The 27,994-nt window shown below is 37.3% G+C and overlaps 4 protein-coding genes, 3 long non-coding RNA genes and 1 pseudogene across 10 annotated transcripts; 7 read left to right on the top strand and 1 right to left on the bottom strand.

The window, feature by feature from the left end:
- The first annotated feature begins 2,504 nt into the window (after positions 1–2,504).
- Positions 2,505–4,054, top strand: LOC111787675 (small ribosomal subunit protein eS17w). Of its 2 annotated transcripts, none has more exons than XM_023667695.2 (2): positions 2,505–2,654; positions 3,385–4,054. In XM_023667695.2, the coding sequence occupies exon 2, from the start codon at positions 3,402–3,404 to the stop codon at positions 3,825–3,827; it is 426 nt and encodes a 141-aa protein (XP_023523463.1). In that variant the 5' UTR covers positions 2,505–2,654; positions 3,385–3,401; the 3' UTR covers positions 3,828–4,054. The 2 variants fall into 2 exon arrangements, with proteins under 2 accessions (XP_023523463.1, XP_086974946.1); XM_087118820.1 differs by having other exon boundaries at positions 2,599–2,619.
- Positions 4,055–4,774: 720 nt separating this feature from the next.
- Positions 4,775–11,562, bottom strand: LOC111787668 (uncharacterized). Its single transcript, XR_015423026.1, has 3 exons — positions 11,423–11,562; positions 11,008–11,315; positions 4,775–5,244 (listed from the first exon to the last, which is right to left on the bottom strand). It is a non-coding gene; the product is annotated as an uncharacterized LOC111787668 (long non-coding RNA).
- LOC111787635 (uncharacterized) lies at positions 7,601–8,788 on the top strand (annotated as a pseudogene). Its single transcript, XR_015422324.1, has 3 exons — positions 7,601–7,642; positions 7,760–7,938; positions 8,178–8,788. The product of XR_015422324.1 is annotated as an uncharacterized LOC111787635 (transcript).
- On the top strand, positions 8,435–11,792 carry LOC111787626 (transcription repressor OFP13). Its single transcript, XM_087128748.1, has 3 exons — positions 8,435–8,575; positions 8,831–8,962; positions 10,946–11,792. The coding sequence occupies exon 3, from the start codon at positions 11,027–11,029 to the stop codon at positions 11,660–11,662; it is 636 nt and encodes a 211-aa protein (XP_086984874.1). The 5' UTR covers positions 8,435–8,575; positions 8,831–8,962; positions 10,946–11,026; the 3' UTR covers positions 11,663–11,792.
- A 1,718-nt stretch (positions 11,793–13,510) lies between these two features.
- Positions 13,511–16,181, top strand: LOC111787616 (protein SMAX1-LIKE 3). The gene is made up of 4 exons (XM_023667635.2): positions 13,511–14,076; positions 14,178–14,848; positions 14,959–15,061; positions 15,147–16,181. Exons 1-4 carry the CDS (start codon positions 13,555–13,557, stop codon positions 16,065–16,067), a joined length of 2,217 nt encoding a protein of 738 aa, XP_023523403.2. The 5' UTR covers positions 13,511–13,554; the 3' UTR covers positions 16,068–16,181.
- Positions 16,182–18,332: 2,151 nt separating this feature from the next.
- LOC147794921 (uncharacterized) lies at positions 18,333–20,177 on the top strand. The gene is made up of 4 exons (XR_015420778.1): positions 18,333–18,778; positions 18,988–19,126; positions 19,218–19,289; positions 19,984–20,177. It is a non-coding gene; the product is annotated as an uncharacterized LOC147794921 (long non-coding RNA).
- A 252-nt stretch (positions 20,178–20,429) lies between these two features.
- Positions 20,430–24,083, top strand: LOC147794920 (uncharacterized). Its single transcript, XM_087127859.1, has 2 exons — positions 20,430–21,420; positions 21,565–24,083. The coding sequence occupies exons 1-2, from the start codon at positions 20,430–20,432 to the stop codon at positions 24,081–24,083; spliced, it is 3,510 nt and encodes a 1,169-aa protein (XP_086983985.1).
- A 214-nt stretch (positions 24,084–24,297) lies between these two features.
- LOC147794919 (uncharacterized) lies at positions 24,298–26,797 on the top strand. Of its 2 annotated transcripts, XR_015420377.1 has the most exons (4): positions 24,298–25,398; positions 25,608–25,746; positions 25,838–25,909; positions 26,604–26,797. It is a non-coding gene; the product is annotated as an uncharacterized LOC147794919 (long non-coding RNA). The 2 variants fall into 2 exon arrangements; XR_015420376.1 differs by having other exon boundaries at positions 24,298–25,746.
- Positions 26,798–27,994: the final 1,197 nt, after the last annotated feature.

Below are 27,994 nucleotides of genomic sequence, written 5' to 3'. Positions count from 1 at the left end.
TCTCTAACTAAGATCGGATCTCACAATCTTCGTACATTTAAACGTCAAATTTTGGTTGTCACTCACTTCCCATCAACCAGTGAGTCAAGCCAATTTGTTATTGCGCCGCCTACGGCCAAACGACGTATGCTCGAGCTTCTGGTAATGTTTATTCAATTTTTTTTTTTAAAAAAAAATTATTTATTGAATTTTAGTAAGAAAAAACCTTGTCTTAGAAAGTATTGGTGGAGGTTTTAAATTAATTTTTTATTCATTTAATAAAATTAAGATATTTAAAAAATCAAACGAAAATTTGAAATGGGGTGAAGTCATCTCCATCTTCGAATTTAGCTAATTATTAATGATCCATTTGATTTGATCCATCAATCAGTTCAAAGCTAAATGCAAACCCAGCCCATTAATAATCCGCGAGGATCAAACCATGGATTCTTCAAACAGTTCGTATCTTGTTTGAAAAATCAGAGTAGAAAAGGATTCTAACAACAGTTCAACAATTTGTTTGCGTTCTCTGGAAACTGTTCATAATCAACCATTAAAGATTCTTTCTCTCAATGCATCATCTGATCTGGAATTTTTGTTTCGATAGCTGTCGATGAAGCTGCCTGAGATGTTCTTCGTAACAATTTAATGAGATTTCTCCATGTTTGCCATTTTGCAGAAAATTCAGGAAGATACGAAGAGAAGAGGTTCTTTCGATTTCTTGCATCGTTATATCCATTGTTGAATCCAATGTTGATTGTTCTTGCAAGGGAAGGTTTGCCATGCCTAATTTCTTCTTAGGGGATTGCACGAAGGTACATTAACGTCAAATATTGTCATTAGTTGATGTTGCACGGCAACTGTTTGATGAAATGCCCAGCCGAAGTTTTGTGTTGTGGAACACCATGATTGGGTCAGCTTACTCATAATGGTGAGGAGAATGAGGCTCTTGGTCTTCCACCGAAGATGCAAAGAGAAGGAACCCTTCTAGTGAATTCACAGTTGATGATTGATGGGAAGTAGTCCTACGTTAGCTAATCAATCATGAGTTTATAAGTAAGAAATACATCTCCATTGGTATGAAGCCGGTTGAGAAAATCAAAAGCAAAGTCATGAGTGCTTATGCTCAAAGTAGGCAATATCATACCATTGTGGAGAGAGTCGGGTTCTTAATCTAGTATCAGAGTCATGCTTTTTACTTGGTCATGTCAATAGAATCCTTAAGTGTTGAACAAAGGGTGTACTTTGTTTGAGGGCTCTAGAGAAGGAGTCGAGCCTTGATTAAGGGGAGGCTGTTCGAGGGCTCCATAGGTCTCATGAGAGGCTCTATGGTGTACTTTGTTCGATGGGGAGAATTGTTGGGAAGGAGTCCACATTGTCTTATTAAGAGGATGATTATAGGTTTATAAGTAAGGAATACATCTCTATTGGTATGAGACGTTTTGGGAAAATCAAAAGCAAAGCCATGAGAGTTTATGCTCCAAATGGATAATATCATACCATCGTGGAGGTTCGTGTTCTTTGCGTCTGTGCAGCATTGTGAATGTCAGCTGCGTCATGCCTTAGGCGATGTATATGAATGATGTTTATGCAAAATGTGGTTTGATGTAGGATGGGGCTTGTGTCTGTGAGTCCATGCCTGAGAGGAGTGTTGTCACATGGAGTTCAATAGCGGCAGGGTCTGTGCAAAATGAACTGTATGAGGAAGCTTTGGCGTTGTTTCAAACAGCTCGGGAAACGGGGTCGAGATGAGGCGGAGACTGAAACCGAGCATGATCTTCACCAAGTGGGAGAGTGTAGAAAACAAGAGTTTTTGAGGTATCACATAACGAGAAGCTCGGTTTAGAATATGTGGAATCTTACATCGTTCGGAGAGAGAAATAAAGCATTACATAAGAAGGTGTGAAAATCTTTATACTCTCTCTAGTAAACACGTCTTAAACCTTTGAGGGGAAAGCCCAAATAATACAACATCTAAGTGGGCGGTGGACTCGGCTATTCCACTCCCCCTTCTCACTAACTTCTCTCCGCTCTCTACTAACCGTCACTAATGATATCAAGTAAACCACTTGGACGCTTTATTCCATTTTAATTTCTCACGTTCAAATTTAGTCTCGTACTCTAATTTTTTTTTAATTGGTAAAAAAAAAAAAAACACAATGTGAATAATATACAGAAAAAGCTAATATATACGAAAATATAGCGACCAAAATAATATTTTAACCAAAATACTTTATTTTCACTTTAGAAATGATATATTAATAAAATTACATTTTAGTCCTTGAATTTTTTTCAAATTTGATATTTTAACCTTCAAATTAAGTTTAATAACCGTTTGGACCCTAAAAAATTATTTATTTTTCCTTATATATTTATTATATTATTTTTTCCTTTCCTAAATAAATGTAAATCGTTAATAAAGAAAGAGGGAAAAAAACAAACAAATCGTGAACCGTTAGATTCAAATCCGAGTTCAATCACGTGACGTGGCAGAATCTGAATGGATAAGATAAAAAAAATACACGAAATCATACTCCAGAGGCAAGAAACCCTAAAGTAGCCCGTCTCTTATATCTCTCCCTCTCTCGCATTAGGTTTTCTCTCAAGTCGCGGCGGCACCACAACTTCGCTCTCTCTCTGGTACTCTTCAGAACCCTTTCGTCCTCTCCTTCCAGGTATGTTCTTCGAACTGGATTTTCTAATTCTCTTCTTGATGTGCCTTTGTATATAATTGCATGTTCTGTTCGCGTTGAGTTTTTCAGTTATCGAGTTTGTTGGATTCATTCTTAGTTCTTCTGTTTCTGAAAATTTAATTAACCGTAGATTCATTCTGCTTCTTCCTTTCTTTTTAGTTATCAGTAATTTTTTGAGAGGTTTTGTGAATCTGTTCAGTTGTTGATGAGAAAGAGAAACATCTATCGCCATTGTTATGTTGCGGGCGTTTTTTTTTTTTTTTTTTTTTTTTTACTTTGGTTGCTATTCTGTGAATCATGACCCCTTTTAGATTTGGAGATGTTTGAGGTTATATGTTCTTTGTGATGATCAATGGTTTTTAAGAAGCTTGTTGCTACCTGATGTTGGATGTACATTTTTCAAAAAATGCATGTCACAAGATGTTTATGCATTTTCTGTTTTCATTTATCAATGTTGTTCTTAAGTTTTTCTTCCAAGTGTAGAGCAGGGTTGGAAAAATTAAAAGGAAATCAAGGTCCATTTGTAGTTCTTGTGTGTGGAAAAAATACCACCTAAATTCAAAGGGTTTTGAACTGAGTGAATTGATTCTTGATCTTGCTTAAGACCATTAGGATGTATGTTTAGGATTTTGTTTGACACTGTCAGATCTTTTTCTGGTTGAAAAACTTGTGCAATCTAGGTTAGGCTGCTGATTCTCGTTGTTTTTCCCAGGTAAAGTTCGGTAGAAGATGGGTCGTGTTCGTACCAAGACTGTGAAGAAATCTTCACGCCAGGTGATTGAGAGATACTACTCTAAAATGACACTGGATTTCCACACTAACAAGAAGATCTTGGAAGAGGTTGCGATCATCCCATCGAAGAGGCTCCGAAACAAGATTGCTGGTTTCTCAACCCACTTGATGAAGAGAATTCAGAAGGGTCCAGTCAGGGGCATCTCATTGAAGCTGCAAGAAGAAGAGCGTGAACGTCGTATGGATTTCGTTCCAGACGAATCAGCTATTAAGATTGATGAAATTAAGGTTGACAAGGAGACACTTGATATGCTTGCTGCTTTTGGCATGTCAGACATTCCTGGACTCGTTGAGGTCGAGCCACAGGCTATGGCTCCACTCCAAGCTTTCGGTAGGGGTGCAGGTGGCCCGAGGAGATACTAAGGTAATCGAGGTTACGCCACTGCTTTTGGGAATTAGAAGTTTTTTGTTTATTGAATATCTTAAGGCCATGGACATTCTTGTTGCTAGTTCTCTTCAGATTTGTCCTTAAATTTGGTACTTGTCTTTTTAGTTTTGACTTTGAGTGGATGTTCAAATCATTCTGGACATGGATGATGATACTTTTGTTTTAAGTATTGAATATTTCTGAAGTTAACATTTTGCTATTAGTCATTCTTCACAGCTGCAATTTCACTCTTATGCACTTTGATAGTTTGTTCTGTTCATCAGGCATTTCGTTCTATTGTTCGTGTGGGATTCGTTTGATAACGATTTTGTTTTGAGCGGTTGGTTTTTTAATTTGTATTTAAACTTTCTTAATGTATCTTTTGTTTTGTTTTTTTCAAGCTTTTTGTGGGTTTCTACTGATTTCTTCAAGTATTTAACCACAATCTCTAAACCTTTTTACTTCTTTTGATTATTCCTTCTGTTCTTTTTATCTCTACTTTTCAGTGAACGATTTGGTCAATTGGAAGTCAATTAAAGTCTATTAAAATCGAGTTCTAATGAATTTTTGTGTAATGTTTTCAAATTAAATTATTGAATCAATAATAAGCCTTTGAATTTTGTGCTATCATTGTGCTCCATTGGTGTGCTATCACATCAATGAAGAACAATTATTCCTAAAAATCACTAAAAATTGGACCTTTTTTTAATATACTTGATTTTATGCAAAATCTAATTTCATTAAAAGATCAAGATCCATATTAGCTTAATCAACATCTTAAGTGACCAAATCTTTGTTCTCGACTCCCTAGTTACAAAACATTGTGAAAGTAGTGATTTTTAATAATAATAATAATAATATTGATAACAATAAGGAAATTTGGCAATAAAAGATAAAAGGAGGCACATTTTTATTAGTAAAATCAGAAATTTCAGAATCCCAATTAGGGGTTCTCGACGAAATGGGTGGGGTTTTATTCACAATATTTCATTTTCTTCCATCTCAATTATCAAATGATTCTCAGTAATCGTTCAAGACAATGAAAATGGAAGTGAAGAAAGGGAAGAAAAGGAACTTTCAATTCCTGCAAATTTACTTCTTACCATGGAATTTTGGGCCGTCGCCATTTATGGCTTCTCGCCGGCAGTCAAGTCGGCAGGAGAGGAGGGCCATGGTGCTATGGCCAGCATTCTACTGGTTAATCGGCGATCGAGAAGGTGCACCCCCTTGAAATCGTTGTTTCTTTTGATCATGAGTATGGTAGCATTTCGATGAGATAAGAACTTGTGAAATCCTGGTTTTGTTTTTTATGAGAGCTCTCATATGAACATCTGGTATAATTTTGACCTTGATTGTAGCTCATGGGGAATGCTAACAGGTGGGTGCTTTGAATCTTTGATCATGTAATATTTTCTGGATGTGAGATCTAAAAACATGAATGTATCACAAGAATCAGAGAAGAAAAAGGAAAAGCAAAGAAAGATAAAATGCAACTTAATTTAAAGATTCAAATATAAATTTAGGATCATTCATTTGATTTTGAGGGTAAAATTCTGTATGAAAATACCTTTCGTTTACAGTCGATATCTTTCTTTGATGAAGATATGTGAGAAGATTTTGTAATATCTCGAGTCCATTTATACTAATCTCTGTAAGATAAACTGAAAATATCATATCTTGTTAGTATCTACCACGTTACGTCCTTCTCGAATTCAGTGCTTCTTTCATTAACCTTAATGATATCACTAATAAGATTCAAGAAGCTTCAAGTTGTAGAATCCTTGAGTATAGAAGTTAGTTGTTTCCAAATTCGTTCTTAAGGAAAATAGGCTGAATGTTGTAGGTGCCTTGTAACAGCTCAAGGCCACCGCTAGTAGATATTGTCCATTTAGGCTCGTTACGTATCACCGTCAGCTTCACAGTTTTAAAACACGTTTGTTAGGGAGAGGTTTGCACATACTTATAAGGTATGCTTCGTTCCCCTCTCCAACAGATGTGGGACCTCACATGCTTAATGGGTAATACTAAAAGCAATCATGATAGATAGTATTCAGGAAATATGATTATAACGTATGGAGGTTGTGAGATCCCACATCGGTTGGGGAGGAGAACGAAACACCCTTTATAAGGGTGTGGAAACTTCTTCCTAGCAGACGCGTTTTAAAAAACCTAGAGGGAAAGTCCAAAGAGGACAATATCTGCTAGCGGTGGGCTTGGGCCGTTACAGAGGTCTTCGTTACTATAGTGGCCATGGTTGTTGATGTTATTATTCTTATTGGCAAGTTATCGATGCTTTGTTATCGTCATTTTACTTCTGTTCTTTCTTTTTTGAAGTATACTCTTTCTTTTTTGAAGTATACAAATTGATCTAGGGATTATGACCTTCTTATCCTAATCAAGTTATTATTTCTAAGGTTTTCTCTCAGTTATTGTGAAGCTGAACAAGGAAAAACCTAGATGAAGAACTTCTGTTCTTGGTACCAATCTTATCTCTATTGTTTTGTTCTTCAAGAGGTTAAGTAAGCAAGCATTTTCCACTAGAAGACAGATATGTTCATTGTTTTTGTACCAAGCAATAATGGCACCAGATTGGCTCCTATATTTGCACCAAAGGAATCTCTTCCTTTTTGTATATGATTTAAATGGTGAATTTCTTTGAAGAACTAAACTTGAAATGGCTTCTTATACCTTGAATATCTTAACTAATATACTGTAATTGATCACTGATGAATCATATTTTTGGCAGAGTTGAAGATACTAATGGAGCTTTACTTCTTTCAATGCCCTTCACACCTATGCATAGAAGGAATTCTTCTTGTGCACTTAGAAGATATTTTTAGCCCGCTACGTATTGCTATCAGTTTTACGATTTTAAAACGCGTCTGTTAGGGAGAGGTTTTCATGTCCTTATAAGGAATGTTGCATTCCACTCTTCAAACGATGTTGGATCTCACAATCCAACTCTCTTGGGGGCCTACGACCTCGCTGGCACATCGCCTGCTGTCTGGTTCTAATACCATTTGTAACCGCCCAAGCACATTACTCTAGATATTGTCTTTATCACTGTTAACTTCACGATTTTAAAACGTGTCTATTAGAGAGAGGTTTACCCTCCTTTATAAGGAATGTTTCGTTCTCTTCTCTAACCGATGTGCGATCTCACAATCCACCCCTTTTGGTGGAGTCCCAGCGTCCTTGCTGGCATATTACCTGACGTCTAGCTCTAATACCATTTGTAACAACCCAAGCATACATCCACTTTAGCCCGTTATGTATTGTCGTCAACTTCACAGTTTTAAAACACGTCTATCAAGGAGAGGTTTCCACACCCTTATAAGGAATGTTCCACGGATTGTTTCTATGCTATTGCTTTTACTATTGAATATTTAAGCTTTATAGTTTACACAATTTCCAATAGAATTTAATTTATTGTTTTAACTCTTTGTATTTTAGCATCTCGACTTCAAGAAGAACTTAAATGATAGCTTCTTTTCTTGGTAATCAAATTCGTCTATTTTGGAATGCTCTTAAAGAGGCTAACTTCCATCTGCTAGTACAACTCAGAGTCTTTAATTTCAGTATCAGATCTTCCAACTTTTGCATTTTAGAAAATTCTCGTATCACTTTACTTTCTAACCTTGTAACGGTTGCTAAATCGATGTGATTATCCACGCAGGTCGACATGTTATAATTGTGTAGGTTTAGCACTTGCCTAAATACAGCTTAACCGTGTGATTTCCTTGCGGTTCGCTTGGTTTTATTTGTTTTTATGAAACAATCTGCGCTTACAGATTTCCAGTTGAGCATCTATGTATACCTGTACCGATTTGCATCCATGCATTAACTTTACTATTATTTCTTCTGTTTTTATATAAACTGAGGAAATTTGTAGAAACCATTACTCACAGCATTTGCTTCAAATCCTTAGAAAACCACTAGATATCTGAGGAGTGGTAATGGCAACCTAGAGAGCCATGTTTATAGTTCTGAGGAGTTGTCCTTAAGCGTCGTCGATCAACTAATCAAGACTTCGACAAATCGCTTGTTCTTCAAACCTTGTCCAGTTATTCTAATCTACCTATGAAGCAATCAGAAGTTCCTAGCAAGGTATAATTTTTCTCCAACTTGTAGAGATCATACTCTGTTTGATTTTTCTTCCCTAAAATGATTTTGGTAGTCTTGTTTTGATCTTGTTGTTTTTCCCTTACCAGGAAGATTATGATCTCTTTCCTTTCCCCAAATGAATCCTTTAGTCCATTAAGGAAAGATGAACACATAATCAAGGCATGTTTTGGTGAATTCTAATATATTTCCTATTTCTTGTTTGATGAACACATAAAAAGAAGGAAACTAAAAGGAAACTTGCGGCGGATATAGGAACGGCTCCTAATGAAAATGATGCATATTTGGATCTCAAACTATCACCTCCAGGGGTCTACTTAAGGGGTAAATCATCTAATGAATCGAAATCGTCGTCCCCAAGATCTCAAGACTCATGCGTATCTGCTGAGGTTGAGTCAAATGTAAGCTTGGAGAATAATCTTCGAGATGAAAGCTCGTCTTTGATTGTGATGGGATGTACTTGTTGCCTCCTTTATGTGATGGTGACAGAGGCAGATCCCAGATGCCCTAAATGCAAAAACTATGGCTTGCTCGACATTTTTCGTCGAAATCAGGTGAAGAGATCAAGAAAGAACTAGTTCGAGGACGAAGTTTACATGGTGGCTTGTGTTCAAATGCTCCAGTATGCTCTTCAACTGATGCACCCTCTGCCTTTTTTCTTAGTGTCCTAAACCATCTTATTACTTGGGGAGTCAGAATTTGATAAAAGATATGGTTTATTTATATCTTTTTGCTCAGTAGTTTGGTTTTCTTTCCTTTCTTTTGAGAAGGCCAATTCACATATTAACTGTGATTCTGATGTTAAAGAGTAAAAATTTTTCTTTCTTTGGGCAAATCACAGAGTTCATTCTTTTTTTGTGCATTTACTCTGTTGAAGGCTTTTCCGTGCATTCCATTTTTTTGTTAAGGCGGGGAACAGCGAATTCTCTTTCTCGTGTTCACAAATCGCCATTGGAGCTCATTAACCAGAACTGTATTCAGAAGAACAAAGAATTCAGCAATAGACTTGGTGAGTTCATTCAGGCTACCTTGTCTTGATCTTTCTTTTTTTTTTTTCTTTTTACCATATTTGCTTCTTTCTTGAACCAAATAATGCTTGTTTTTAGGGATTTTCAGAAGTTCAACACAGTATAGCAACTCTAGATTTTGAAGCTCTGATTTTCTTCATTTATTTTCCTTTCAAGGTGTACATATATGGTAAATTCATCGATACTGGGTAGGTTTTTGCAGGGGCGGGGAGGGTAACTTAATCAATCTTCATTTATTTTCCTTTTTGGAGATTAAAACAAAGGCAGTTAAACGTGTTTTAAGACTAAAACCAAAGGGCTTTGAAGATTGAAATTAAACCATTCTATAGACTAAAGGCTTTGAAAACTAAAGTTCGTGAGAGAAGGAATCAAAGGACTATAGGATAGAGTTGAACTTCACTACATACATCAAATCAATATCAATGCAAATTCAAGTTCAATTGCACGAATAGTTTGGTAAGTTGAATGGGATTTGCTCTATCTACCTTTCATCTCTTACTCTCATCTAAAATCTAGTGAGAAGTGATGATAATGAGGCTATTGCAGGGGTTTCATGCGACTCTTATACGGGATTGTCTACTTTTGATCGTTCCAAGAAACTCAATAACTAAAAGAAGAGCAATCTTTATGTGATTGCACACGATATATTGACTCGAGTGATAGAAAGTCCAAAAGTGTAATCGATGAAAATTCCTTATTCTACAGACTTTTTCATCGTCTAAACAAGCAAATGATATGTCATATCCTTTTGTCATGATGGCTGATGTAGGTACTTGCGAAGAAAGAATGACTGAATTGAAAAAAAAAAAAAAAAAAAAAAAAGTCTTATGTCGATGAAAGCGGTCAAAGAGAGATTATGTAATCAATTGCTTTGTTGTCCATCCAACAATTTGAAGATCTGATTATGAGCACTATTAGACCTCAATATGATGGATCTACGAAAAATTCTCTTATGTATTCTAAACCTCACACTAGATGAATTGAGAATTTGAGAATGACTAGTACCTATCAACTCTAAAAATTTTAGCAATTTGATGGAAATGAGTCAAATGATGCCCCAAGTAACATATTGCTCACTTTATAAGGTGTGTGAAAATGTCGGAACTTGCAGTGATCTTTTTAGAGGTCGGGTCTTATTTTGCATATACAAAGTTTTATATAAGTGATAGAAAAATTATACCCTAAAACCTTGCTTTGATTAAAGGTAGTAACAAATAAGAGTATAAAAGATGAATTAAGTGAAGAAACAGACAAATACGTGCATTTTCAAATCCATGAGAAAGAAATTGAAAGAAATATTATTTTTTCTAAAGAGAACTCAAATATTTTAGTTAGGATTCCAATGAAAATATTAAAAAGAAAAATACCATACTCATCATAACATATTTTTGAAAAAGTCATGCAAAAGTCACTCGTCACAATATTTGGAAAAAAAAAAAACTCATCTAATAAAGTTAAACAAGTATACACACAACATGATCATGCAACACGAACATGAACATGTGGGACCCAAAATCATTTCAAACCCAACTAATAAGAACAACTAAATCATTATCTTGAATTGTACCAATATTTTGGTTGTGCATCATTCATGTACTTAAACTTCTCTATTCTAATTGGATTTGTACACATTATTTAGTTTTAAATTCTTGGTCAAGTTTTAAAAATGCATGAATTTGGCTTAATAATCACATTTAGGTAACCATTAAAAGAGAGTCAACTTAGCATGTGCAACAACAAAGGGATCTCAATTTTGTATGCCATAGAACTTGGTTGGTGGGGAACAAGAGACCTTATAATACTTAGAACATGATTGAAAGGAACTTATGCGGGAGGGTGTGATTTGAGACATAAGAATCTTTTAATCCAATCGCCATAACATTTTTTTTTTTCATCAATTCCTTTATTCCCCAATCATTATCTTCTGTGCAATTCATGTACATATCCATATGCATAATATATAGAGATCAGAGACAAAGAGATGCACAAAATCAAGCGAGTTGCAGAGCAAGGTTTTTGAGATTACCAGAGCAAGGTTTTTGAAGATGAAGCTGCTTCCTTCTTTCTTCAAGAACAGAGAATCGTCGGACAGGCCATGGCAATGGCCGATATGCGGAAGCTCCAAAACTCCTTCATTCAGAGCAGGCGATGAAGAAATCTTCAAGACAGTCAACTCAGTCTTCTTCGACAATCTTCTCTCCGATCGAATCGAAACGCCTGATTCTTGGTTCGCGAAATCATCGCTGTTCGAATCCGCTAGGTTTTCGACTGATTTCGACGACGATTTCGAGGTCGTGGTCCGAGGCGCGAAATCAGAGAGGCTAATCTTCGAACCTGGGGAAACGAATTGCATTATAAAGAAATCAGCAGAAGAAGGAAAGTGCGATTCCATTCGATTCGAAGGAAGCGTGGTTGTAGCAATGGAATCGGAAGATCCGTACCTGGATTTTCGAAGATCGATGGAGGAAATGGTGGAGAGTCTTGGAATTAGGGATTGGGAGTGCTTAGAAGCGTTGTTGAATTGGTACTTGAGAGTGAATCAGATCAAGAATCATCGTTACATTTTTGGTGCTTTCGTTGATTTGTTGGTTGATCATGGCGGCGACGGTTGTTTTACGGATTCCACTTCCATTTTTTCCGATGAACTGATCATCCAGAATTCTCCACCATCCATTACGTAAGAAGAATTTTGGCCATTTTTCTGTGAATATTATTTTCATTACGTTTTGAAATTCAACTTTATTATTAGTTGATGCAAAATTCTTCGATCCATTCCTGACCTTGTAAATATTTATAATTAATTTTCTTCCACTTATCCAATAATTTAGATTAAATAAAATTAGATGCAATTGAAATAATATAATTTTGTAAAAATAATTTTCTTATAATAAATTATAAATTAATATTAGTATGGAAATAATTGAAATAATAAGAAGCCCAAATAAAAAGGGATCGGTATTGGGCCGAAGCCCAAAATGTTGACCCAAATGTAGACTGGGCCCATATATACAGCCATGGACTATTTGGGCCGGATGGTGGGCCGCAGAAATTGTTAATGTTACGTACGCCTCTGCTTTGTTTCCAAATGCATCCTCAACAACAATAAATAAATAAATTTTAGTAATCACTAAAAATTTTCAATTTATTAAAAATATTATTTAAATATTGATGTATATTAATTGATTTGACATGACAAACCAACCGACTGAATAAAACAATAATATTACCGACTGATATGGGATCCTTGGAACATACTACAGCCCCAAGTGGCGAAGAGCCAACATCAAGGTCCCGTCGATGTGAGCTCTTGGAAGATCAGTCTTTTATCCCTAGAGTAATTTTTATTCGTGAGCGATGGCCTTTCCACTCGGTACCGTTGTGTGAGCTCGATGGGTGGGTCTTGCAGTCAAGCTCCCTTCTGCCTTTGCACGCCTCTGTTACCTTTTGGGAGGCCTACGCCCCATAGAAACTGTCTACCCAACACTGTCCCTTGGCCCGTAGGTTCTGACACAAGGTTAGAATTCTAGCTCTTCCAGAGTGGTATCTCATTGATGGCTCGGGCCCCCTTCAAACTAAGCTGTGCAGGAAAAGCCCAAATCCAATCTAGGGAACAGTGAAGCTTCATAGGGTCTTTTTGTCCCTTTGGGGTCTATAGGTTCTCACATTTTTATAAAGAATGCTTTGTTCTCCCGTTCAACTAATATGAGATCTAACAATCCACCCTGTGGGGCTCGGTGTTTTCACAGGCACACCGCTCCTTGTTTGACTCTAATACCATTTATAACAGCCCAAACCCAATGCTATCCATTTGTAATAGCACAAGCTCGACAAATATTGTCTACTTTTTGCTTTCCCTCTCGAACTTTCCCTCAAGATTTTTAAAACATGTCTATTACAAACAAGTTTTCACACCCTTATCAGCAATGCTTCATTTCTCTCTCAAACCGACGTGGGACCTCACAATACCCTACCCGATCAAATATGATATTGAAAAAGAGAAAAAACCCGACAAATCTTTATTTTTGTAAACAATAAACAATAATCTCGATTTGTAAGAAAGATAGTTGTCAAAATCAAAGCCTCCAAATTTGAAAAAAAAAAAAAACAAAACAAAACAAAAAACCTTAAAGAATAAAGACAACTTTATGAGATGGATGAAAGAGTGAGAAGAGAATGTTTTGTTTCCATTCCATATGGATTGCCAATGTAAATCTTTTTCTTTTTCTTTTTATAAATTTTAAATTTTAAAAAAATATAATAAAACTAAAAAAAATAAAAAATAAAAATGGACAGATAGTCCTACTCTCTTTTCACTTTAAGCCCTTTATTATTAGCACTCTTTCCCTTTTTCTTTTTATTTTTTCAACCTTTTTCTTTTTTTTTTTCTCATTTATTATTTTAAATTATTTTAAATTATTTTAATTTATTTTATTAATCTTATTCTTAACAAAAGTTTAATCCTTCTACTTTTTCTTTAATTTCCCTCACCCACAAGAAAAGCACAAACATTCTCTTCCTTATATACTCAACAACTCTCTTACACTTCCTTCAACTTTACACCAACAACTGAAAGATGAGAGCTGGAATTTGCACTATACAACTTCAAGCTCTTAGCATCGAGGCCGAGACGACGGTGAAGCAAGCGATCGGGCTAGCACGTCGACGAGGCCACTCTCACGTCACTCCGCTCCATGTAGCTACCGCAATGCTCGCATCGTCCTCCGGTGTCCTTCGTAGAGCTTGTCTTCATTGCCATTCTCACCCTCTCCAATGCAAAGCTCTCGAGCTTTGTTTCAACGTCGCTCTTAACCGTCTTCCTACGTCGACACCAAACCCACTTTTTGGCCCTCAATATCCCAATCCTTGTCTTTCCAATGCCTTGGTTGCTGCCTTTAAACGAGCTCAGGCACACCAACGTCGTGGCTCGATCGAAAACCAACAACAACAACAACAACCGATTCTAGCTTTGAAGATCGAGTTGGAGCAGCTTGTTATCTCGATCTTGGATGACCCAAGTGTTAGTAGAGTGATGAGAGAAGCGGGTTTCTCGAGTACTCAAGTCAAAAACATGGTCGAAAAAGCGGTTTCCTTAGAGGTTAGTCGTTTTTCATTCATTATAACCCAATTATACATCATTTTTATTGGTTTTTCTCTCTTACAAACACTAAAAAACCAATCTTTTTTTGCTCATTTCAGGATTACAACCATGAAAAACACTACTTTTACGAGAAAAAATTGAACAATTTGCTACCCACCAAACCCATTTCTCATACCCATTTCACAAAACCATTGCTTTCAAACACTATCCCAAATGAAGAACTCACACAAATCTTAGAAGAACTCTCAAGAACACAAAGAAAAAGCACCAACACAGTGATTGTAGGTGAAAATTTGAGCTCAATTGAAGGCATAATTAGAGGAATAATGGAAAGATTTGAGAGAGGAGAAGTCCCAAATGAATTGAAATTCTTTGAGTTCTTAAGCCTTCCACTTTTCTCCTTAAGAAACCTTTCAAAGGAAGAGATAGAACAAAAGCTTTTGGAGTTAAAATGCATAGTAAAAAGCTGTTTAGGTAAAAGGGTAATTTTTTATTTGGGAGATCTCAAATGGGTTTCAGAGTTTTGGTCAAATTATGAAGAAAAAACAAGTTTTTACAGCCCGGTGGAGAAGATAATCATGGAGATTCAAAGATTATTACTGCATGGTAATAATGGTGAAAGCTATGGTAAATTTAGGGTTTTGGGTATTGCAACTTTTCAGATTTACATGAGATGTAAAGCTGGGAATCCTTCTTTGGAGTCTCTTTGGTCACTTCAGCCTCTTACAGTTCCTGTTGGAAGTTTGAGTCTCAGCCTCAAATTTGAAAGGTAAAAAAAAAAAAAAAAACATGTTTTTTACTGTATCTCATTTGGTGTTTTTTACTGTGTTTTAGCTGAATTCTTACCATTTTTTGTGTTTTTTTTTGGTAATATTTCAGCAAAGAATGCAACTTTCAGACCAATTCTGTCAAGGGTTTCACTTTATGTCGTGAACAGTACAAAGATGAGGCAAAAAAGACCGCTGTAATTGCCACTCAACAGGTTTGTTTTTGTCTCTCTCTTCAAAATTATTTCAAAATTATTAAAGTTTTTACCTTTTTGGATTAATTTAATTTTTTTAAAACAGGATGATCAATATGAGGAGTGGAATAATCATAAAGGAATCAACTTTCTTGAGAAATCCTTCAATTTTTCTCCTGATTTGATCTGCCACTCGTTTCTTAGCCCGAAACCGTCTCCAAAAGAGTATCAATTCTGGGGTTCGGACGAGGCGGACCGAAACGTTGTCGTTTCGAATCCCGAGCTTCTCTCGAACCCTAATTCAAGTCCGAACTCTGCTTCTTCGAGCGAAGTTCTAATAGAAGAGGAAGAGGAAGAAGAAGAAGAAGAACGACGCTCGAAACTTCTTACGATTTCGCTTATGAAAACGATTCCAAATTGCTCGAAAGACAAAGCTAATGAACTTTCATCCATAATTCTCCATTGTAGATCATTGAGAAGGTCAAAGAAGCAAGAAAGTTGTAGCCTTTTGTTCATTGGAAATGAAGAACAAAGGCAAGCCAAGGAAAGAACAGCAAGAGAATTGGCTAAGATCATGTTTGGGTCACAAACAAAGTTCATTTCCATTGGTTTGAGCAGCTATAAACAAGAAATTGATGAACATTATGAACAAAAAAACATCAAAAAGAGAGGAAGAAATGAATTGGGTTGCAATTATTTGCAAAGATTTGGAGAGGAAATCAATGAAAATCCTCATAGAGTGTTCTTCATGGAAGATATTGAAGAAATTGATTATTGTTCTTCAAAGGGTTTGAAGGAAGCCATTGAAAGGGGAAGAGTGAAGCTTTCAAATGAGGAAATTTGTTCATTAAAAGATGCCATCATCATCATCAATGCTCAAAGACAAAGCGTTAAACAAGAACACGAAGAACACGAAGAACGGAGGAGATTTGTTTCATTGGATTTGAACATAGCAATTCAAGAAGGGAATGGAGATAGAATTAGATCAATCATGGAATGTGTGGATGGGAAAATTTTATTTTCATAATTAGCTTCTTAATTTCTTCAATAGTGTGTGGGTGACACTCTTTTTTTTGGGATTTTCTAGGAATGTAAATGTATAAATTAATGCATATTTTTCCTCGTGGTTTGTTCGGTATAATCAAGTTTTGTTTTATACAGCTTATCGGATATACAAGAATAATTATTTAGCTGGTCGTCGAAACCAGATCAATACCCATTTTCAATCTCGGTACAAAATTCAAGTATAGGGTACAAATAAGAGTGTCTAACCTATAGACAAATTTCTTCTCGGGAAAAGCAAAAAGAAAGGGGGACTTATTCTTACCAACCAAAAGCTTGTCTCGGTATTACTATGGTAGGCAACGATCTCGCCCGTATAGTCAGTGAGAGGACGGATTGAAAATGTTCATGTTTTCGGGTCATATAACACAAAGATATTTACGATATATTGTCGAGTTAGGTCTCGAACAGAACACGGTTTCCCCATCCGTTCCTTTTCTCATAACTTTTCTTCGAACGATCCTTTTCTCAACTGTTATTTGAAGAAGAATTCAAAGCTTATATGATCATAAAATCTGTTCATAAAATCAACTTTCTAACAAGCTTTTATCACATTCCAATTCTTATGAAAGTTAAATGAAACAAGACAAATATATACCTATAGAGAGAGAGGGTAAATCAAGTTGGGAGAAAAGAGGTAAATTTCATTTTTACAAATGTAAATTTTAAATAATAAAGTTTTTTTTTTTTTTTTTACATCATGTAATTTTTTTTTTATCATAGACGAGCTGTTCATTTAACTCGGGACCTCGCGAAGATCCCACGCACCATCATTATATATATATATATATATATATATAAAAAAAGATATAAAATTAATTTATTATATTTAGTATTTATAAGTTTAATTTTAAAAAAATTAAATGATTATTATCATTTTGTAATGATTGATTTTAAAAAAATATGAATAGAGATAATAATAAATAATAAAAGTAAAAAAAAAAAATACATAATTGTCATTATTTATAATTACACCCATAAAGTTAGATATAATTAAAAAAGAAAAAATGAGGGTATAAAATATTGAAAGTGACACGTAAAAAAAGCTATTATTGACCAAAACTTTTTTTTTTTAAAAAAAAGAAAATAAAATATTTAAAAATATTTAAAATAAATAAATAAAGTTTGTCTTTATTTAGTTTCAATTTTGAAATCTCTCTCAAGTTTGAAAAGGAGTAGCGCGGATGATTAGGGATCCCAAAGTACACAAAATACTTTAAAAGAATTAAGAAGCATCCAAAGATATTCCTCCTTTACAATCATAAAAGCAAATAATTAATCCCTTTTTTACCCTTAATCCCGGGTTTTGTTTCGGGTTAAATTTGGGTCAAGCTAATACGTATTAGTTGATTTATTTTGATGCTCGTAACATTTCTTCATTATATCAATTAACTATTGACCCGTAAGACTAGGGAAATTCTCGTTTAAACGAGGAATGGAGAGTGAGTGTGGAGAGATTTCTCCCTGTTAGCTAAATAGAGTCGAAGATCAGGATTATATTCCTTAACTTCAACCTCGTCCCTAATTTTGTCCTCGACCTGTGATGTCTCATATTGGTCGGGGAGGAGAACAAAACACCCTTTATAAGGGTGTAGAAACCTTTCCTAGCAGACGCTAGGTCCTGAAAGGGGGGGAATTGTGATGTCCCACATTGATTGGAGAGGAGAATAAAACACCTTTTATAAGGGTGTGGAGACCTTTCCTAGCAGACGCTGGGCCCTGAAAGAAGTGGATTGTGATGTCTCACATTAGTTGGGAGGAGAACAAAACACCCTTTATAAGGGTGTGGAGACCTTTCCTAGCAGACGTTGGGCCATGAAGGGGGTGGATTGTGATGTCTCACATTGGTTGGGGAGGAGAACAAAACACCTTTTATAAGGGTGTGGAGACCTTTCCTAGCAGACGCTGGGCCCCGAATGGGGGTGCATTGTGATGTCCCACGTTGGCTGGGGAGGAGAACATAACATCCTTTATAAGGGTGTGGAAACCTTCACTAGTAGATGCGTTTTAAAGCCTTGAGGGGAAGCCCAAAGAGGACAATATCTGCTAGCGGTGAGCCTGGGTCATTACACGACTCCACCTAAGTCTCCGACCCTATTAACTAAACAAGGTCGAGAACAGATCAGGGTCATTACACGACCCCACCTAAGTCTCCGACCCTGTTAACTAAACAAGGTCGGGAACATATCAGGCGTTTTAAAGCTTTGAGGGGAAGCCCAATGTAATAACCCGAAAATAATAAATAAATAAATTAAATAAAAATAAAAATAAATTAATTAATTAAAAAAAAAAAAAAAAAAAAAAAAAAAAAAAAAGAAAAGAAAAGAAAAAGACAGCAGCAGCTTGAAGCTGCTGCCATGGAGAACGGAAGAATGGACAGGTGGATTGAAGGGAAAAGAAAGAAAAGAGAGGAAGATGGAGGCATGGGATGGATGAGTGGATTGTTAGAGGGTATGGAGGCGTATTAGGGCCTTGATTAGGTTTTAAAAAGGAAGAAAAACGAAGAAGAGTGATTAGCGAAAAACCCAGAAAACAGAGGAGGAAATTTTTGAGAATTCGAGTTTTGGTTGCTTAAAATTGGACATCAATCGAGGGTAAAGGAAGAGGGGTTGTTGCTGAGGAATCATTTGAGGAAGGGGGATACGGCCACGAGCTGAATCGGACGGTGATTCGAAGGTAACGAAAAACCCATATCACCGAACCTTTAAATCTCGATATCTTGATTCATATTGCATAATAAGTTATGAAATAAGGCTTGTTAGAACCGTAGTTAGAAGATCTATAATGTTGTAGAAGAAATCAGAACGAAATTCGAGCGGTAGAGATGAAATTTTTGCTTCGGGACACAACGGGTATTAAAGGAAAAGATTGGGAAAAAATGGCAGGGAGGAGAGGTTGAAGACGAGCGCGTGAAGGACACGCGAGGCGCGTGGGAGGCCGCGAGTGGAAGTGCGATTGCGCGCGGATCAGGCGCGTGAGAAACGAACCCCGACCTTGTCTTGGCGCGTGAGGGCGCGTGAGCAGGTATTTTGGCTTCCGGTTTGTCCCGTTCGACTCCTTTTGACCTGTCCTATCAAAATTGGTCTATACTTATGTTGAAATTGATAAAATATAGGTCTGATAGGAAGGAATTGTGTTGAAATACTATTAAACGTACATTCAAGGGGGAAAAGGAGTTCGAAACCAAGTAAGTAGCATATCGACCTTTGAACTAGTTCTTAACTTGTTTTACAACATGTGAGTATGTTGTTTACCTGATTAAGAACTTAATATGTTATGATGAGCTTTGATGATATTGAGTGTTTATTGTATATTGTGACTGCTTGCCTGTGATGTAAGCATGATATAAATGATTGTCAGAATGTTCTATGTGTTGAACATGATACATGTATGAAAACATGCAGTAACTGTGAGTATGTTATGCATGTTAATAGAAAGGTTATGACTCTAAGATATGCTTATTGGTTGTTGAGCTATGGCTTATTTATATGAGTATGATAGTCTACTAATTCCCGCGGAGTTCCTGGCCAACGCGCTGTGTGCTAAGTCAGGGAGCATGAGTACTCCTGACCGTTGGTATATGAGATAAACAGGCCGCCAGAGCAATTAGTAGACGGGCCGTATTTGACCGAGAGCGAGTCTTACATACGAGTCCGAAAATTCTAGATAAGCATATCGAGAGAGAGTCAGTAACCTAGCTGGAGGTAGCTGAGATACCTCATTAATGAACAGATGACCCTAGTAAGAGAAACTAGGAGTCAATGACGAATAAAATTTAAAAACACCTGGAAAGATTAGTTATGAATTCATGAAAGATAAAGTTGGCTACTTACTGGGTAATTTAATTACTCATCAAAATTATTTTTAACTTTTCTTTCCAGATTTAGTTGATGCAGGCCAACCGAGGACGAGGGCGAGACCAGCGGGCTAGGAACTATTTGGGAATCCATGTCTGTGTCTGTTTTGTGTACTTATGCTTTCGCTGTCAAGAATCTACTTCGGTTGTTTTAAGTTTAAATAGCACTGGTTTGAAATGTTTTACTTGATGTTTTTGGAAATATTTTTTTGAAATTTATCATTGGTTGTCGGAGTTTATTATTGAGGCCAGTAGTAACTCCTGTGAATCGCGTTGACGATGAGCGGGGTGTTACAAGTTGGTATCAGAGCCTAGGTTATAGGTTCTGTAGACAGTCTAGAATAGACAGTATGGATTCCTTTAGTCCAGCTCAGCGGTATCTCGCCTCGGTTAGGTAAGTGATGTATGATTAAATTGTATCAAAAGTTTAAAAGAATTGATGATGACCACTTAATTATGTAGGTGACAGATATGGTCGTATTTAAGAATTTAGACCCTGGTACGTCCAATGTGGACTTGGGAAATGAGGGGCAGCCTGTAGAGGGAACTGCTCCAGCAGAGGCGATTCCGGAGCCTGCTGCTCAGTCGGCATCTAGAGATCAGCCGACTGTTGTGATTACTTTGGAGGCATTACAATCATTGATTGAGAGTCAAGTAGGTCAGGCGGTGCAGAGCCGGGTGGACCAAGCGGTACAGGCAGCCCTTGCTGGTCTTGGAAGCCAGGCGGCTCCAACAGCTCCTGTATCGGGTCAGACGACATTAGTGTCTGAAGCACCAGGAGTAGGTGTTCAGACAGTAATACCTCCAACACGGTTGACAGAGCTACCTGGTACAGCTGTGGTGACAGAGGCACCATCGCGGGTAGTAACTTATGGCCGACGATGTATGACAGAGGAGAGTGAGTACATACGAGATTTCATGAAACTTGCCCCGCCAACTTTTGGAGGAAAAGGGACTGATCCTGAGGCAGCTGAATGGTGGTTGGAATGTATTGAAACAAAGTTTACATTCTACAACTGCCCAGAGAATCATAAGGTGTTGTGTGCTACATATTTGTTGGAGGGACCAGCCCATTTTTGGTGGAAATCAAAGAAGCCGAAGATGGAGGCTGGTGGGGCCCCAATCACATGGGCGGCCTTCAGACATGAGTTTTGTGAGAAATACTATCCTGCTCTAGCGAGATTGCGAAACCGAAAAGCATTTATGCAATTGGAACAGGGTGATAGGTCAGTAGAGGAGTATGAGGCGGAATTCACACGATTATCCAGATTTGTTCCTCTTATGGTTGCTACTGAGGAAGAGAAGACGGATCTCTTTATTCAGGGTTTGAGACAAGAGATACAGGGATCCGTGTCTGCCCATGCTTCTCAAGATTTTGTTACGGCTTATAATGCTGCAGTGAAATTAGATGCTAGCACCCCGAGGAATAATCAGGGTTCTAGCAGTCAGGTACGACCAAGTGGTAAACGAAAATTTATTCAAATATCCACGGGTTCGCAACAGCAGACGGTACCACAATGAGTTGATCGTCGGCCTTATTCAGGTGAAGGGAGGGCAGGTTGTAGTAAGTGTGGGTTAACTCATGCGGGATCTTGTAATGCTGCAGACAAGATATGTTATAACTGCGGCAAGACTGGTCATCTCGCCAGAGTATGTCGTAGTGCAAAGAACCCTAATATGATGCGCCCCGAGCGATCTGCTCCAGGTGGAGGAGGGGGTCAGTTGAGTGCCGGGGGACATCCTCAGGCTCGAGGTAAAGCCTTTGCCACGACAAGCAAGGCAGCGGGGGATGCCAGCACTGTGGTGACAGGTACTTTACCCATATCTGGCTATTTTGCTTATACTGTATTCGATTCTGGCTCGACGCATTCTTTTATATCATTATCGTTTGTCTGTCAAGCCCGACTTGAAGTAGAGCCTTTAGGTTATGAGATTCTAGTTTCTACACCTTCAGGAGTCATATTGATGACCCGTGAAAAGGTGAAACTGAATAAAGTAGAAGTATCCGGCCAACCATTAGACGTGTTGTTAATGGTGCTAGATATGTATGATTACGATATTATTTTGGGCATGGATTGGTTGTCTGCTCATCATGCCAGTATCGATTGTTATAAGAAGGAGATAGTTTTTCACCCCTCGATGGGAAAGAGCTTCCGGTTTCAGGGTACGAAGCTGGGAAGTGTTCCCAAGACAATTACTGCTTTGAAGGCTAGGAAGTTAATTGGTCACGGTGCTGTGGCATTCCTGGCTAGTGTGGTAGAAGTGGGACGAGTGGATACAGATGTATCAACTGTACCTGTAGTGAATGAATTCCTGGATGTTTTCCCTGATAAATTACCTGGTTTACCACCAGAGCGGGAAGTCAACTTTGGTATTGAACTAGAACCAAGGACAACACCTATCTCTAAAGCTCCTTATAGGATGGCTCCCGCGGAATTGAAAGGGTTGAAGTTGCAATTACAGGAATTGTTGAACCAGGGATTCATACGACCTAGTGTGTCACCATGGGGAGCTCCAGTGTTGTTTGTGAAAAAGAAGGACGGCACACTCCGTCTCTGTATTGACTATAGGGAGCTGAATAAGGTGACCATTAAAAATAAGTATCCTTTGCCGCGAATTGATGACTTGTTTGACCAGCTTCAAGGGGCAGCGGTATTTTCGAAGATTGATCTTCGTTCTGGTTATCACCAGATAAGAGTCAAAGAAGATGACATACCGAAGACAGCTTTTCGTACTCGGTATGGGCATTATGAGTTTGTCGTGATGTCTTTTGGCTTGACTAATGCCCCTGCAGTGTTTATGGAGCTGATGAATCGGGTATTCCAGGATTTTCTGGATTCTTTTGTCATTGTGTTCATTGATGATATCTTGGTTTATTCCAAGACAAACGATGAACATACAGAACATTTGAGGAAAGTTTTGTTGGTTCTGCGTAAACAAAGATTATATGCCAAGTTCTCAAAATGTGAGTTTTGGCTTCAAAAGGTAGTATTCCTTGGTCATGTGGTATCCAAGGATGGTATAACTGTTGATCCAGCAAAGGTGGAGGCAGTTATAGGTTGGGTTCGACCAACTACAGTTACTGAGGTGAGAAGTTTCCTGGGTTTAGCCGGATATTACAGGCGCTTTATTAAAGACTTTGCAAGGATTGCCGCACCACTGACTCAGTTAACCCGAAAAGGGAAGAAAATTGATTGGAGTCGAGCTTGTGAAAGTAGTTTTCAGGAACTCAAGGAAAGATTAGCGTCAGCCCCAGTGCTTATTGTACCTAACGGTACTGGAAACCTAGTAATTTATAGTGATGCCTCTAAGCATGGGTTGGGGTGCGTACTTATGCAAAACGGGAAAGTTATTGCTTATGCCTCTCGGCAATTAAAGGATTATGAACGCAATTACCCAACTCATGATTTAGAATTAGCTGCTGTGGTGTTTGCTCTGAAGATATGGAGACATTATCTGTACGGTGAGAGGATACAAGTATATACGGATCATAAGAGTCTTAAATATCTGTTCACCCAGAAAGAGCTCAACATGAGGCAACGTCGGTGGTTGGAGTTGGTAAAAGATTATGATGTAGAGATCCTACATCATCCTGGTAAAGCTAATGTGGTAGCTGATGCCTTGAGTCGTAAGACAGCTCACTCATCTGCAATGCTAACGAGACAACACAACATTCAGATGGAGTTTGAACGAGCCCAGATAGCTGTCTTGGTCAGGAGAGCGGCAGCTCAGCTAGCTCTTATGACTATTTGTCCGACGTTGCAGGAACAAATTATTCGGGGTCAGCAAAGGGACCCTTATTTTTCAAAAGTTGTGAGGCAACTTGAAACTGAACAAATCAAGGATTTCTGGATAACGGGTGATGGATGTTTGAAGTGGCAGAACCGAACTTGTGTGCCAAATGATGTAGAGATCAAGAGGAAGATTCTATCTGAGGCGCATGAGTCGCCCTATACGGTGCATCCAGGTGCCACAAAGATGTATCAGGATTTGAAAACATGCTTTTGGTGGCCTGGGATGAAGAAAGACGTTGCTGAATGTGTGAGTAGGTGTTTAACTTGTCAACAAGTTAAGGCACCTAGACAGAAACCTCTTAGATTAATTAAGACTCTTCATTTTATATGAGGGAAGTCTACGTATTCAGTTGACAAGAGGTACACAAGTGAAGTTTAGTACAACGTTCCATCCTCAAACAGATGGACATACTGAGAGATTAAATCAAATTCTTGAGGACATGTGTACATGATTTTGCTGGCGGTTGTGGCACCTACCTATATCTGGTTGAATTTGCCCATAACAATAGTTCTCAGGCAACCATTCTGATGATTTTTTTTTTTTTTTTTAAACATGTTATGGATGGAAGTGTCGAACTCCGATTTATTTGAATGAGGTAGGTAGAAAATAGTAGTTGGGTCCAAACTTGTTACGAATGGCCCATGAGGCGATACAGAAGATTAGGAAAAGAATTCTGATCGTTCAAAGTCGTCAGAAGAGTTATGCTGATGTTAGAAGGAAGGACCTAGAGTTTGACGTGGGGGACCACGTGTTCCTGAAGATCGCACCTATTCTTGAAATCTAGAGTTTGATATGGTAAGAGGGGAGAACATAGCCAACGTTTTATTGGACCTTTTGTGATTCTCGAAAGAGTTGGGCCAGTAGCCTACATACTAGCATTAGAAGCTGTACATAATGCTTTTTATGTTTCGATGTTAAGTAAATATACTGAAGATCCTATGTATGTTCTTCGTTATAAAGATTTACCGTGGAAGAGAATCTAAGCTACGGAGAACAGACTATTAAGATTTTGACATGGGAGATGAAATTTTTGTGTAGTAGAGACATTACCTCCGTTAAAGTTTTATGAAAGAAGCAATAATTTTGGAAAGCTACTTGGGAACAAGAAGAGTTAAAACTCGAATATTGACATTTGTTCCTAGAGTTAGGAACTTTCGAGGACGAAAGTTTTTAAAAGGAGGGTAGAATTGTAATAACCCGAAAATAATAAATAAATAAATTAAATAAAAATAAAAATAAATTAATTAATTAAAAAAAAAAAAAAAAAAAAAAAAAAAAAGAAAAGAAAAGAAAAGAAAAAGACAGCAGCAGCTTGAAGCTGCTGCCATGGAGAACGGAAGAATGGACAGGTGGATTGAAGGGAAAAGAAAGAAAAGAGAGGAAGATGGAGGCATGGGATGGATGAGTGGATTGTTAGAGGGTATGGAGGCGTATTAGGGCCTTGATTAGGTTTTAAAAAGGAAGAAAAACGAAGAAGAGTGATTAGCGAAAAACCCAGAAAACAGAGGAGGAAATTTTTGAGAATTCGAGTTTTGGTTGCTTAAAATTGGACATCAATCGAGGGTAAAGGAAGAGGGGTTGTTGCTGAGGAATCATTTGAGGAAGGGGGATACGGCCACGAGCTGAATCGGACGGTGATTCGAAGGTAACGAAAAACCCATATCACCGAACCTTTAAATCTCGATATCTTGATTCATATTGCATAATAAGTTATGAAATAAGGCTTGTTAGAACCGTAGTTAGAAGATCTATAATGTTGTAGAAGAAATCAGAACGAAATTCGAGCGGTAGAGATGAAATTTTTGCTTCGGGACACAACGGGTATTAAAGGAAAAGATTGGGAAAAAATGGCAGGGAGGAGAGGTTGAAGACGAGCGCGTGAAGGACACGCGAGGCGCGTGGGAGGCCGCGAGTGGAAGTGCGATTGCGCGCGGATCAGGCGCGTGAGAAACGAACCCTGACCTTGTCTTGGCGCGTGAGGGCGCGTGAGCAGGTATTTTGGCTTCCGGTTTGTCCCGTTCGACTCCTTTTGACCTGTCCTATCAAAATTGGTCTATACTTATGTTGAAATTGATAAAATATAGGTCTGATAGGAAGGAATTGTGTTGAAATACTATTAAACGTACATTCAAGGGGGAAAAGGAGTTCGAAACCAAGTAAGTAGCGTATCGACCTTTGAACTAGTTCTTAACTTGTTTTACAACATGTGAGTATGTTGTTTACCTGATTAAGAACTTAATATGTTATGATGAGCTTTGATGATATTGAGTGTTTATTGTATATTGTGACTGCTTGCCTGTGATGTAAGCATGATATAAATGATTGTCAGAATGTTCTATGTGTTGAACATGATACATGTATGAAAACATGCAGTAACTGTGAGTATGTTATGCATGTTAATAGAAAGGTTATGACTCTAAGATATGCTTATTGGTTGTTGAGCTATGGCTTATTTATATGAGTATGATAGTCTACTAATTCCCGCGGAGTTCCTGGCCAACGCGCTGTGTGCTAAGTCAGGGAGCATGAGTACTCCTGACCGTTGGTATATGAGATAAACAGGCCGCCAGAGCAATTAGTAGACGGGCCGTATTTGACCGAGAGCGAGTCTTACATACGAGTCCGAAAATTCTAGATAAGCATATCGAGAGAGAGTCAGTAACCTAGCTGGAGGTAGCTGAGATACCTCATTAATGAACAGATGACCCTAGTAAGAGAAACTAGGAGTCAATGACGAATAAAATTTAAAAACACCTGGAAAGATTAGTTATGAATTCATGAAAGATAAAGTTGGCTACTTACTGGGTAATTTAATTACTCATCAAAATTATTTTTAACTTTTCTTTCCAGATTTAGTTGATGCAGGCCAACCGAGGACGAGGGCGAGACCAGCGGGCTAGGAACTATTTGGGAATCCATGTCTGTGTCTGTTTTGTGTACTTATGCTTTCGCTGTCAAGAATCTACTTCGGTTGTTTTAAGTTTAAATAGCACTGGTTTGAAATGTTTTACTTGATGTTTTTGGAAATATTTTTTTGAAATTTATCATTGGTTGTCGGAGTTTATTATTGAGGCCAGTAGTAACTCCTGTGAATCGCGTTGACGATGAGCGGGGTGTTACACCCAAAGAGGACAATATCTGCTAGCGGTGAGCCTGGGTCATTACACGACTCCACCTAAGTCTCCGACCCTATTAACTAAACAAGGTCGAGAACAGATCAGGGTCATTACACGACCCCACCTAAGTCTCCGACCCTGTTAACTAAACAAGGTCAGGAACAGATCACGATTATACTAATCGATATGGAAAATTCATGATTACATCTTTGCATGAGTCTATTTGATTAGTGGAGGATCAAAAGTAATAAAAAAAAATTAAATTAAAGCCTAAAGTAACAATAATAGAGGGACTTAGGCTAGTATATAGTTTATTATCTAACTTTAAATTAATAATTTATTTATTTTTCAATTAATTATATTAATTATATTATTATATGCCTTCCTCTTCTTACAAGAAACCCAACTAAAAGCACTTATTCAAAACCTTGTGTAATGGCTCATTTATTTATTTATTTATTTATATTATTTATATTTTTATATATTAATTTAAAAGAAAAAAAAAGTTTTCAAAATTATCAAATAAAGACAGAACCTCGAGCTTTGTTCCCATTAGAGAGAATAAAGGCCACAAAACCTCTCTCTCTCTAGCTTTTATTTATTTATTTATTTTTTATTTTAAAATGTTTTCTTAAAAGAATAATTTTTAATATTTATTTATTCATAATCCAAATTTTGGTTAATTAATGGCTTAATTATATATATACAAAAAAACACATGAAAAATGTATGAAATTATACTTTAGTCAAAGATTATATAATTACATGTCACATCAAAAATAGCTTGTATTAAATATAATAATGTCGTATTTAAATGTACATATAAGGACCAACTTGACTGTACATTTGGTAGGGTTTTGACTCATAGTGAAAGCCAAGTCTGTATTTCACCTACGGTAACTTTTCTAAATTCTTTCACATGGATCATTTAAATTCAAGACTTTTTTTTACTCTCGACTCTCGAGATGTTACATCTACTTTTAGCGATCGTAAATTCAAAAACTAATCTCGTTGACTGCATATGAATCTTGTCGGTTTACTGTCCAAGCTTATCAGGTTTTACGAATTGAGATTTTTCAATTGAGTTTATCTCTACCGTACGTTCTGTTTTGTTTCTCGTTCTAGT

This window comes from Cucurbita pepo, chromosome 1 (assembly GCF_057944985.1).
Source record: "Cucurbita pepo subsp. pepo isolate OVF chromosome 1, ASM5794498v1, whole genome shotgun sequence".
In the NCBI taxonomy this organism is placed as follows: Eukaryota; Viridiplantae; Streptophyta; class Magnoliopsida; order Cucurbitales; family Cucurbitaceae; genus Cucurbita; species Cucurbita pepo.
Note: the sequence above shows the minus strand (reverse complement) of the source record. Positions and strands in the feature narration are given on the sequence as shown.

Bases quoted from the DNA above. Each gene is read 5' to 3' on its own strand.
- LOC147794920 (XM_087127859.1), top strand. From the start codon at position 20,430: ATGGTCGTATTTAAGAATTTAGACCCTGGTACGTCCAATGTGGACTTG. The intron at 21,421-21,564 runs GTAAACGAAAAT...GTAATGCTGCAG, and splicing joins CAGTCAGGTACGACCAAGTG to ACAAGATATGTTATAACTGC.
- LOC111787616 (XM_023667635.2), top strand. From the start codon at position 13,555: ATGAGAGCTGGAATTTGCACTATACAACTTCAAGCTCTTAGCATCGAG. The intron at 14,077-14,177 runs GTTAGTCGTTTT...TGCTCATTTCAG, and splicing joins AAAAAGCGGTTTCCTTAGAG to GATTACAACCATGAAAAACA. The intron at 15,062-15,146 runs GTTTGTTTTTGT...TTTTTAAAACAG, and splicing joins CTGTAATTGCCACTCAACAG to GATGATCAATATGAGGAGTG.
- LOC111787675 (XM_023667695.2), top strand. From the start codon at position 3,402: ATGGGTCGTGTTCGTACCAAGACTGTGAAGAAATCTTCACGCCAGGTG.
- LOC111787626 (XM_087128748.1), top strand. From the start codon at position 11,027: ATGAAGCTGCTTCCTTCTTTCTTCAAGAACAGAGAATCGTCGGACAGG.